The 11,831-nt window shown below is 42.3% G+C and overlaps 1 protein-coding gene across 1 annotated transcript; it reads right to left on the bottom strand.

The window, feature by feature from the left end:
* Positions 1-6,724: 6,724 nt before the first annotated feature.
* On the bottom strand, positions 6,725-11,591 carry LOC120728092 (L-rhamnose-binding lectin SML-like). The gene is made up of 8 exons (XM_040022794.1): positions 11,317-11,591; positions 10,823-10,855; positions 8,130-8,225; positions 7,597-7,690; positions 7,339-7,433; positions 7,199-7,243; positions 6,973-7,111; positions 6,725-6,880 (listed from the first exon to the last, which is right to left on the bottom strand). The coding sequence occupies exons 1-8, from the start codon at positions 11,348-11,350 to the stop codon at positions 6,775-6,777; spliced, it is 642 nt and encodes a 213-aa protein (XP_039878728.1). The 5' UTR covers positions 11,351-11,591; the 3' UTR covers positions 6,725-6,774.
* Between the last annotated feature and the right edge of the window lie 240 nt (positions 11,592-11,831).

The following is an 11,831-nucleotide window of genomic DNA, read 5'->3' as shown; positions in this document are numbered from 1 at the left end:
GACCAGGAAAGCTGCGACCTGTGTTTCAAACCAGGGGGTCAACGTGGACACGGTGAAGGACTATAAATACCTCAGAGTACACATTAAATAAACTAGACTGGGTACTCTACAGTAAGGCCAGAGATATCTGTATTTTCTGCTTCTTTTAGCGTGTTTTGGACAATGCTCAGGATTTTCTATCAGTCTGTTGTGGCCAGTCCTGTCCTCTATGCTCTTCAATTCAATTCAATTCAATTCAATTTTATTTATATAGCGCCAAATCACAACAAAAGTCGCTTCAAGGCGCTTCATAGATACAGAGAAAAACCCAACAATCATATGACCCCTATGAGCACTTTGGCGACAGTGGGAAGGAAAAACTCCCTTTTAACAGGAAGAAACCTCCAGCAGAACCAGGCTCAGGGAGGGGCGGGGCCATCTGCTGCAACCGGTTGGGGTGAGAGAAGGAAGACAGGATAAAGACATGCTGTGGAAGAGAGACAGAGGTTAATAACAGATATGATTCAATGCAGAGAGGTCTGTTAACACATAGTGAGTGAGAAAGGTGACTGGAAAGGAAAAACTCAGTGCATCATGGGAATCCCCGGCAGCCTGCGTCTATTGCAGCATAACTAAGGGAGGATTCAGGGTCACCTGGTCCAGCCCTAACTATATGCTTTAGCAAAAAGGAAAGTTTGAAGCCTAATCTTGAAAGTAGATAGTGTCTGTCTCCTGAATCCAAACTGGAAGCTGGTTCCACAGAAGAGGGGCCTGAAAACTGAAGGCTCTCCTCCCATTCTACTTTTAAATACTCTATGAACAACAAGTAGGCCTGCAGAGCGAGAGCGAAGTGCTCTAATAGGGTGATATGGTACTACGAGGTCATTAAGATAAGATGGGGCCTGATTATTTAAGACCTGTATGTGAGGAGCAGGATTTTGAATTCTGGATTTAACAGGAAGCCAAAACAGGAGAAATCTGCTCTCTCTTTCTAGTCCCTGTCAGGACTCTTGCTGCAGCATTTTGGATTAGCTGAAGGCTTTTCAGGGAGTTTTTAGGACTTCCTGATAATAATGAATTACAGTCGTCCAGCCTGGAAGTAATAAATTCATGAACTAGTTTTTCAGCGTCACTCTGAGACAGGATATTTCTAACTTTAGATGTTGCACAAATGGAAGAAAGCAGTCTTACATATTTGTTTAATATGTGCGTTGAAGGACATGTCCTGGTCAAAAATGACTCCAAGGTTCCTCACAGTGTTACTGGAGGCCAAGGTAATGCCATCCAGAGTAAGAATCTGCTTAGATACCATATTTCTAGGCTTTTCAGGGCCGAGTACAATAACCTCAGTTTTATCTGAATTAAGAAGCAGAAAGTTAGCGGCCATCCAGGTCTTTGTCTTTAAGACATTCCTGCAGTTTAACTCATTGGTGTGTGTTATCTGGCTTCATGGACAGATAGAGCTGGGTGTCATCTGCATAGCAGTGTAAATGTATGCTATGTCTTCTAATGATGCTGCCTAAGGGAAGCATGTATAATGTAAACAGAATTGGTCCTAGCACTGAACCCTGTGGAACTCCATAATTAACCTCAGTGTGTGAAGAGGACTCTCCATTACATGCACAAACTGGAGTCTATTAGATAGATATGATACAAACCACTGCAGTGCAGCCTGTAACACACAGCATGTTCTAATCGCTCTAATAGGATATTATGGTCGACAGTATCGAACGCGCACTGAGGTTAGCAGGACAGCACAGAGATGAGTCCACTGTCAGAGGCCATAAGAAGATCATTTGTAACCTTCACTAAAGCTGTTTCTGTGCTGTGATGAGCTCTGAAACCTGACTGAAACTCTTCAAATAAACCATTCCTCTGCAGATGATCTGTTAGCTGTTTGACAACTACTCTTTCAAGGATGTTGATAGAAAGGAAGGTTGGAGATGGCCTATAATTAGCTAAGACTGCTGGGTCTAGAGATGCTTTTTGAGTAAAGGTTTAACTACAGCCAGCTTGAAGGCCTGTGGTACATAGCTGATTATTAGAGATAGGTTGATCATATTTAAGATCGAAGAATTAATTAATGGCAGGACTTCTTTGAGCAGTTTTGTAGGAATGGGGTCTAAAAGACACGTTGATGGTTTGGAGGAAGTAATTATAGAACACTCGGACTATACATTGTTATTCGGATAACAAGCCGTGGGTGAAAGAACATCACAGCTCTATAACTATAGTATATATAACTATATGACTATATAGTTGTATAACTAATATAACGATATAGTAGATTATAACTATATATATATAGTTATATATATAACTATATAGTATAAATATATAGTTATATAGTTGGATAACTATATACGTATATAGATAAACTATATAACATATATACTATACTATATATATAGATATAACTATATATATATATATAATATAACTATAGTATATACTGTAGCTTATAAACAACACATTTAATAAACTGTGACAACATTCCTCATAACACACCTGGTTATGAGGAGTCCATAATCCAGTTATCTGAGCAGAACTTATTGAGATACGCCTGCACCAATCCATCGATGTGCCTCATTAAATGTAGAACAGCCTGATGGTGTTACTTTACAGGGCGCACACAGCTGAAACCGTTAAACTGTGACTGTCACCAGTTAACATGGGCGTGTTTCTTAAATCAGCAGCAGGTGTTCAACAGCTGACGGAGTGAACATCACGTCCCCGTGTCTACCCAGCCGGCCCCGCAAGGCTACATGTGTATTGTTTCTCTCTCACTCTCTCCTCACCGCTCTGCCTGGGCGGAGCTCACTGTGGGCTCCCACCCTTGGCCCACACACCTGTTCGCAATTAAGCTGGATGATTGTGCGAGACACGTTAGTGATTCTCTCAGCTCCGTGAATTTGTGCTTGTTTTTCAGACTGTGAGTAATTTTCCTCTCCTGTGTGACAGTTGTGTGACTTCCCCACTATATGGACGTGTGAGTTTCCCCTTGGACCCACGGATCCCCAGATTGTCCCCTTTCACCAGGCACGTGCAGAGGGGGGGCGGGAGGGGCTTGAGCACCCCCCCTTTCCTGATGGGTGCCCAAAGTGCCCTTTTGTTTGTAATGTTTGTGTGCGTGCGGAGTCCTGTCTGTGCCCCTCAACAATAATGTTTAACTATTAATCCCATTTTACTAAATAAAAGGATCTGGCTTGCATCAGACCTGGGCGGTCCAGAGCTGTAGGAGAAACACAAATTAACTCAGAGAGGCAGACTGATGCAGCAAAACCATGAAGTATGGTGACAGCGTACACTGTACTCTATAGCACCCAGGAGTATTAGCTTATTATGTACACGTTGGTCAGTTGTCTTGTGGCAACTGACGAATTGAAACAAATGAGCGTGCTGTGTGTAACAATGCGACAAACATTACCTGTCCTCTTATTAACTGCACAAAGTAGTGCTGGTCATAGCTGCTGGCTGACTGGGTAAGGCTGTCATGGGTCTGTAGCTCTGTCACCGTTTTAGGGAACATATTTAGTTTTAAACACGGGCGTTTTTAGCTCATATATAGCCCAAAGGAATCAAAGCACCCCAAAGATGTCTTACTTTTTTTGACAATATTTGCTGTTTGTGTGACACACTACTAAAAATAGAAAAACCATACAGTACTTGGTTGAGACGTAATATTCTAAAGACAAACGTATAGATCCCCCCCCAAAAAAATGGTTTGTTCCAGCTCGCCTCTCCCCTGCTCTGCTCTAGCGCCCTTTCTGCCAGAGAGATGGTGGCTGAGACGCAGCAGAGCGGAGGTGTGAGCGCCTGGCTTAACCTTCAGTTACTCTTTATATAGTTAGATAGGAGTCAGACCATGTTTCTGTAAAGCATTACACCAGGTAACCCTGCAGTGTTGAAAACGTGTTTACAATCAGAGCTGGACTGGCCATCCGGTATGCCCGATGGTGATTTTTCGTTTTATGGGCCGAGGGGTTTTTGTTTGTTTGGTTTTTTTGTTGTAACAGTATAAACAATGAAAGCTGGTGGATTGGCAGATTTGTAAAAATAACTCAGTTGTTTGGTGGTGGCTGTGGCAGAGCTTCCACCAGGTGGATGAGGGAAAGGTGAGGCAGGAGGAGAGACCCGAGGAGGCCGCCGGTCCGAGTGTCAGGTGAACTGAACTTCAGGTAAGAAGTTATGAGCTGCAGTCTGTCTGGGTCAGATATGAACCAAGTTTAGGTGGAGTTTATTTTAGCTGTGCTGACTTTTTACAGTCAGTTACAATAACTCGTACTGCGTACTAGCTAGCATGACGGGGTTTCTACACAGCTGGGTGGGTGCTATGATGTTACTGATAGTGAACTTTATTTTGTTCATAAGGTTAGTTAGTAGAGTTGTCAATCGTCTCGCATTCAGAGGAAATATTACACGTTTCGTATTGAGGTGAAAAGGAACAGTTTGTCCCGGACTTCAGCTCGAATGGAAAAAGACACAAAGCTGGAGTTATTCTGTTACGCTGCCACAGCTCTTCTCCTCTCATTCTCCCTGCCTCTCCTGTTGCTACTTCAGTCATGAAACTGATCAATGATCAGCTGATCAGCTTTTCTCTCTTGTTTGTTTATCGTCCACTTTGAGCCAGAAAGAGGAAACCAGCAGATGTCGCGCTAAACAACAGCAGCACGTTTGATCAGCTGTTGTTAGAATTTATTTAATATTAATTTCTAGTATCAGCTGATGTTTGCTGGAGCCACAGCTGTAAAGCTGCTGGTCATGGGTCCGAGGAGCCCATCCAGCACCACGCCTCGTTAACTGAGGGTCCTGGAGGACCCAGCCAGCACATCCTCACATCTGCTGATGGTCCAGGGAAGTCTGTTCAGCCGTCATCTGCTGAGTCATCCCCCGCGACTTCTACATCATCACCATTCGCATCACTGCCTGCAGCCGTCCCGCTGCCGTCAGGTCCGGCCTCCGTGTCTTCATCCACGCCTGGTCCGGCCTCGCCTGGTCCGGCCTCGTCTGGTCCTGCGGTTACCACACCGCCGTCAGAGCCAGCTCGACCCGTTCCGCCTCGCCTCTGCCGGCCGTTTTCCGGCCTCTAAGTTGGCAATCATGGCCTTCGGGGACGGCCTCCGGAAAGCGTTCGTCGCTGCCGCTGGCATCGCGGCCGACCTCCGGACCTGCTCAGTGGCCGCCACTACCTTCAAAGTGGTCAGCCTCCTGATTGGTTTTGCCTCCGTTGCCATGTGCACGGTCGGCCTCCCGAACTGTTTGCCCGTCGCCGCCGTTGCCGTGTGCACGGTCGGCCTCTAGAACTGTTTGCCCGTCGCCGCCGTTGCCGTGTGCACGGTCGGCCCCCTGACTTTTTGTGGACTCTTGTTGAGCTCTGGTTTTTGTTTTTGATGTGCTTTCCTGTGTTTTTGGACTCTGGTGCTCCTTGTTTTTGTTTGGTTCTGTCCCTCCATCCTGGACCCCCTCCGCCCATCCTGGCCTGGTGCTTTGTGCTTTTTTTGTTTGGGCTGTCGGGAGCCAGCCCTTGGAGGGGGGGGGTACTGTCACGGTTCTGGGTCCGTTAGACCCAGTATTTTGAGTTTGTTATGTTTTGGTGTAATTTTGCATCATGGATTGTTTTCTTGTTCTCTTGTTGTGGTTGTGATGATTATTATTAGAGTTTCATGTTTCGTTATCCATTTTTTAGGAATTGTGGTTTCATGTATAGTTCAGTTCCATGTGTCATTTTCTGTCTCTCTGTGTTGAGTCCGTGACTCTGAGTTGTGATTCATGTTTCCTGTTTTATTGTGAAAGTCTGTCTTATGTTAGTGTGTGCAGCTTTGTTTCCCCCGTCTCGTTAGCCCTGATCTCTCCCAGCTGTGTCCCCCTTCTGTGGCCCATTCCCTCATTACTACCCTGGTTATTTAAGCCCTGTGTTTTCCCATGCTCGGTGTCGTGTCGTACCCTCAGGTTATGCCTGGGTGTTCCTGGTCTCCAGTTTCAGTAGTCACTTCACGTTGGTTTTTCATGTCAGCAATAAGCTGAGGTTCTGATTCACAATTCTGTGTCGAGTCCTGCGCTTGGATCCTCCTCTCCGCCTGCCCGCACACAGAGCCCTGACATAATGTCGTCATACGTTTTATTCAAACGCTGCTCCCAGTGAGGTTTCTGCTGCGGGCCTGTTTTTAGTGGCAAATCTGGGAGAAAACAGTTGCATTTCTATCGTGATGACAGAGCTGAGCGTTAAACGAAGCAATGAGGCACAAAACGTGTCAGGACTTTTTATAATTGAGTTATTCACTCGATGAGTAATATTGTGGCGAGTACAAGCTCGTCCAGATGAACAGAATCAACTTTTTGATCTTTTCTTCGTCTTTGTTATTGTCATTTTCTGTTTTTCATCTAATCTTTTTCTTTCTGTCTCCACATTATAATGTTTTCTGTCCTGCTTGATTTTCTGTTCGACTTATGCAAAAGTACCTTTTGTTCGTTCAATGACTTTGTAAACACTTTTTGAATTCTGTTTTTAAATGTCAGCTGATTTTCATTTTAAATGTCACTTTGATTGGTTTTATTTTTATTTTATCATTATTTTATAATATTTGTATTTATTTGATGATTAAATCACGAGGTGTTCACTCAGGATCTAAAACAAACTGACGAAATCTTCATGACTGATGATTTTCTGATGATTCTTTTCAGCACAGAAAGGTTCATCTTTTAAAAATGATGAATAATTTTCATTTTCATTCACTTCAAAAACAAGTCTGAATGTACCGACCCTAAAAGGTTTTCTTTAGAAGTTTATTATTTGAGTTACTTACCCTGACAAGTGTAAAACACCTCCAGGTACTTAAAAATGCCACCACACGGGTCGTCTGGCCTTGGTTCTTCAACAGTACAGCTGTTTTTCCCATTGCACCTGTGAACGCAGGTCAAAGGTGAATCAGCAAAAATTCACTGCGTCATCTGAGAGAAGATGGAGAGCTGAAGAAACAGAGTCAGCATCTGTACCTGGTAGTTACATAGTTCATGCTTCCTGACCAGAAGCAGTCAACATTTTGGAGCTGAGAGTCAGGACGTCCATGAGAGCACGTGGTTTTGTCACGGCGACCATAATAAGCCCAGGAGACGACTATAACCTGTCCTTCATCTGAGGAAGAGTTCATAGAGTCAAACTGTAACCATGGTGATATTTTACTGCATTAAATGTAGAAAGACATAGAAGCTGTGTTCTCACCACACTGAAGGTTTGACTGAGATTGTTGACATGTTACACTGTGGCCTGAAACAGACACAGATCCCATAGAAACTGTAATCACTCATGTACAGATTGGGTTCATCAGTCATTTCTAATCACAGGTTTAACAGAGTCGTTACGTGTGAAGCAGTCGTAGGTGGTCTCCAGGTATTTGCAGACTCCAGGATCATAAGTAATGTTTGACTGTATGTCACACTCGGTTTTTCCATCACAGCTGCAGGGAGACAGAAACAGCTGGTTTTCAGCTCAAAGATATGAAACAAGTTACTTTCAGGTAATCATTTACTTCCTGTAGTTTGAGTAAAGCTGTTCAACAGGTTTTAGTTTGTTTCTTCTTTTGAATCAAAGGCTCACTTCTACCATCCCACAGTGCTCACCTGTTCCTCACGTTGTTCACAGTGTCACCGTGAGAGCAGATTACTTCACCTCCACATCTGTACACAGCTGACCTCACAATGATCATTCCACCCACTGTTATACAGACACAGTATGAGAGAAAGGAACAACTCAACACAACATGCAATAATCCAGGTTTCAGGCTTCAGTTTCAGACTCAGATGCTGCAGATCCATAAATAATGAGGATTGTACCTCTGTACACCACCACAGTGGATATTACATTAACTCTGATTAAGGAGGAAACTTTAAGTCAGTGTTTTTGTTTCTAATCTACATCAAATGTTTCTGAACTTTTATACACAGTCCAACATCCTCAGAGCTTTTTTGAAAGAATAAATGCACTGTTGGTTTGTTGATCAGGAAAATACAATTTAAACTGAAAATAAGCAACTGTGCATAAAAAGGCTGTAAACTATAAACAGTTCGTCCAATACTTGTTAAGTTTGTTGAATTTAGCCTGAGAGTCTGAATTTGATCTGTAGTGAATTCTTGGACTCTATTTTCCATCTTACCACAGCTCAGGCGAGGAACACTGAGGCCGTTAGAGGTGACCACTCTCCCTGTGAATATGGGGGTCACAGGAGGAGGAACGGAAGCTCTGACAAAGCCTGAAATAAAAAATAAATGTATAATAATGTAATAATGTAAATGTATAATGTAAAATAAATGCTGGGCTTAAGCCCGGGTCATCTTTTCAGAAGCCCGGGGTCTTTTGGAGTGTAATTTGTTTCATAGTTAGAGGCCTGACTGACAGCTGTATAAAAAAAAAACTACACACAATATTCGAAGCACAAAGCGCACAGTCGTAAATTCCCCCTAATTTTGGTATCAATCAATCAATCAATCAATCAATCAATCAACCAATCAATCAATCAATCAATCAAGCAAGCAAGTAAGCAAGCAAGGCTTTATTCGCCACGTGCAGGTTGCCCTTGTTAAGGTTCAAATATTGAGGAAGGAGAGTACAAACAACCATGGTCCAACAAGAGCTTGGTCAGACAATTGATTTTAATGAAATACACGCGTGGGAAGACCAGCTCCGTTCGCAGACAGTGCTGATCTCCGACTTAATCAAAGCATAAACAGATATTTTATACCATCAGGGCTTGTATCTCATGCGTCATCAGATACAATATATGCATACGTCAATTCAAAACCACAATGACTTTTAACACAGTTTAAAAAGGAACATTGTCTCTATCTTCATGGCAGCTGTTTCCTGTCAACCTGCACTTAGACTCTGCTTTCGGTTTCAGTTCTGCAAAAGGCACACTCTGCAAACCTGCAACTTCCTGTCAGCCTGCCACTTAGTCTTTCTGAAAGACACACACTGTTTAAACCTCTGAATGCAATATCAATACTGTAGATTATATTATTAGTGCAATGGTAATGATGATGATTATTAACAATAGCAGTAAAATAATTTCCCTGATCTCCACACTTCCCCTTTTGACCCTCTTTTGCTAAAAAGAGGGTCACTACACTTTACTTGTTCCATTTCTTTGACACCCATCCTCTGGCTCAGCAAATCAGACAACAACCTCATGTCATCTAAGTGGTCCAATAATAAAATGCCAGCTCCCACTCGAGAACACTCCATGCGTAAGATTAGATTTTCTCGGTCCCTCTCTTGTGGTCCATCAGGCCTCCATCATCCTCACCCCCCTGTGGTCGCCGAGATCTTCTGCAAAGGAAACAAAACACCTTTTCCTGCACCTCCCTAACTTATCATGTTTGGGACTCTTTAATCAAAAACATGATCCTATTATGTCCTTGACTCATTGACTTGTATTTATATAAATTCTTCAACGTTACTCATCATTTTTAAAAACTCTTAAAGCGCTGCTTTCACGTCCCTGCATACGTTTCCTGTCGTCTTATCTGATCATCAACATCCTGTACACAAAACTGTCGCTGCTGCAAGTTCCTCCACTCTGATCTAAAGTCACCTTTCACAAGAAAATCATTATAAGCGCCTGTTCTAATAAAAGATCCAAAAGAAAACAACCACTTTAATCAATTAAGTTTAAACATATAAGCAGTGAAATTTGAGCAGCTACCAAAGCAAATCATTGGCACTGTACAAATAATGTAAATATGACGGTGTATCACAAAGATTGATATCAAACTGATCACTTGACCCATTTTGACTCTATCCAATCCTTTAAATCCAGATTGAAAGCATATCTATTTGATTTGGCTTTCCCTGACCAGTTAATACCCTTTTAAATCTTTTAAATTTTTAACTTTTAAATCTTTTATTAAATTTTATTAAATTTATGCTTTTATTATTAATGTTCCTGCTGTTTTTGTCTTCTTAGTGGATTTTGTATTTATCTAGCTCTTCTGGTCTGTTAGTGCCTGATTTGTTACCCTGTTACTGACTTATGCTGACTCTCCATATTACTGTGAAGCACTTTGCTTTGGTTTTTTAACTGTGCTATATAAAGAAAACTGTACTATATTACGTTACTTGTTCTTCGAGTGAATCAACAAATGGCGAAATGAAAAGCCGAACAACAACAATGCTGTTTCTTTAGAGAGTCTCAGCTTACATGTGTGTTTATTTCATATTTGTGAGAACGCTCACAGGCATTCACACATTTCTGCTAAATCATAGTAATTCTGTTCAAGGATAGAATTTCTGCTACGTTTGACTATTTTTGCTAGATTATAGTATTTCTGCTAAGTCAAAGTATTTCATGTAAATCATAGTATCTCTACCAAGTCACAGTGTTTCTGCTAAATCGTTGTATTTCTGCAGATTCATAGTATTTGACACTGCAAAGTATTTCTGGGTGTGGACGAGGACGAGGGGTGCGTTTCCTTCTGGGGTTGGACCCCCCCCTCCAGACCTGCTCCTTAAAGAAGTGGAGCCCCCCCCCCCCCCCCACCAGGTTGCAATCCAAAGCCTCTATCCCTGATTTCCTCACATGTCAACAAGGAGCCCCACAACATCCAGACCCCCCCCCCCCCCCCCCCCCCCGCCCAGCAGCCACCAGACAGGTTTCATTTCATTTTCACTGGGAACAGAAATAAGATTTTAAAAAGGTGTGTGTGAAGGATAGAGTTTAGATTTTAGATCACACAAATACAATATTTAGTAGTTACAGACAGAAGAAGAAGAGGTGAGCTCTAATAATGAGAAAGTTCACAGAAAGGCTCTTTGTGACCAAAATATAAGAAGCAGTAAAACAGCATTTACCTGAAGTGATGAGTGAACAGGTTGCTGCCAGCACTGAAAGAGACAGAAAGAAAGCTCAGTGTCAGACTGTGTGTTTGATATCAAGTTGAATTCACCTCAAAACATGAAACAGAAATGAAAACCAAACAGGAGAAAGCTGCTGCTTTCATTCACACCTGGATTCTTTGAAAACTCTTTCTAAACAGCAGATTTCAATGACACATTTATTCTCTTCATCTTTCCAACTTTTGTCAATAAACTTATTTGTGTTCAGTTTGACTTCAACTCTTCAAAGTAAATGATCAGCCATGAATTGCTCTCAGGACTCTGTGAAGCCTAACTGTCCTGCTGAGGTGATGCAAACATGTATTTAGGATGTTAGATGAACTGATCCAATAAAGCAGAAAGAAAAGCATGTCACAGTACAGCACAGTGGAAAGCTAGAAAAGGATTAGACTGAACATGTGCAGCTGATTTCATGTATAAATAAAGGATTATCAGTGTGTTGTACTCACACAGTGTGCTGCTGAGTCCGGAGCAGAGCATCATGTTAGGAGATCTGGATTACAGTGAAGAGCTGAGCTGATGGAGGATCAAACACAGAGCTGCTGGATTCACTCTGTTTCAGTAACACCTGTGATGTACATGCAAAGCACAGCCAATGGAAAAGCAGAGTATCCTCCTTCTCACGTGCAGGATGTTGGATGCTTGGAATGGAAAAAGTATGAGAAAAAGAAAAAACCAGGATGTGAATAAACAACATGTAAAACAGGGTGCAGCAGGAACACAGCAGGAATATATTTGTATGGAAAGATTTAAGATTAGGCTTCAAACTTTCCTTTTTGCTAAAGCATATAGTTGGGACCAAACACTCCAGGAACAACAAGTAGGCCTGCAGAGCGAGAGCGAAGTGCTCTAATAGGGTGATATGGTACTACAAGGTCATTAAGATAAGCTGGGGCCTGATTATTTAAGACCTTGTATGTGAGGAGCAGGATTTTACATTCAATTCTGGATTTAACAGGCAGCC

The sequence above is a fragment of the Simochromis diagramma genome, unplaced genomic scaffold (genome assembly GCF_900408965.1).
Source record: "Simochromis diagramma unplaced genomic scaffold, fSimDia1.1 OVJJ01000308.1, whole genome shotgun sequence".
Lineage (NCBI taxonomy): Eukaryota > Metazoa > Chordata > Actinopteri > Cichliformes > Cichlidae > Simochromis > Simochromis diagramma.
This window is presented reverse-complemented; position numbering and strand designations above follow the sequence as displayed.

Bases quoted from the DNA above. Each gene is read 5' to 3' on its own strand.
- LOC120728092 (XM_040022794.1), bottom strand. From the start codon at position 11,350: ATGATGCTCTGCTCCGGACTCAGCAGCACACTGT. The intron at 7,691-8,129 runs GTAAGATGGAAA...TCTGTATAACAG, and splicing joins TGTTCCTCGCCTGAGCTGTG to TGGGTGGAATGATCATTGTG. The intron at 7,112-7,198 runs GTGAGAACACAG...ACTCTTCCTCAG, and splicing joins TCAGTCAAACCTTCAGTGTG to ATGAAGGACAGGTTATAGTC.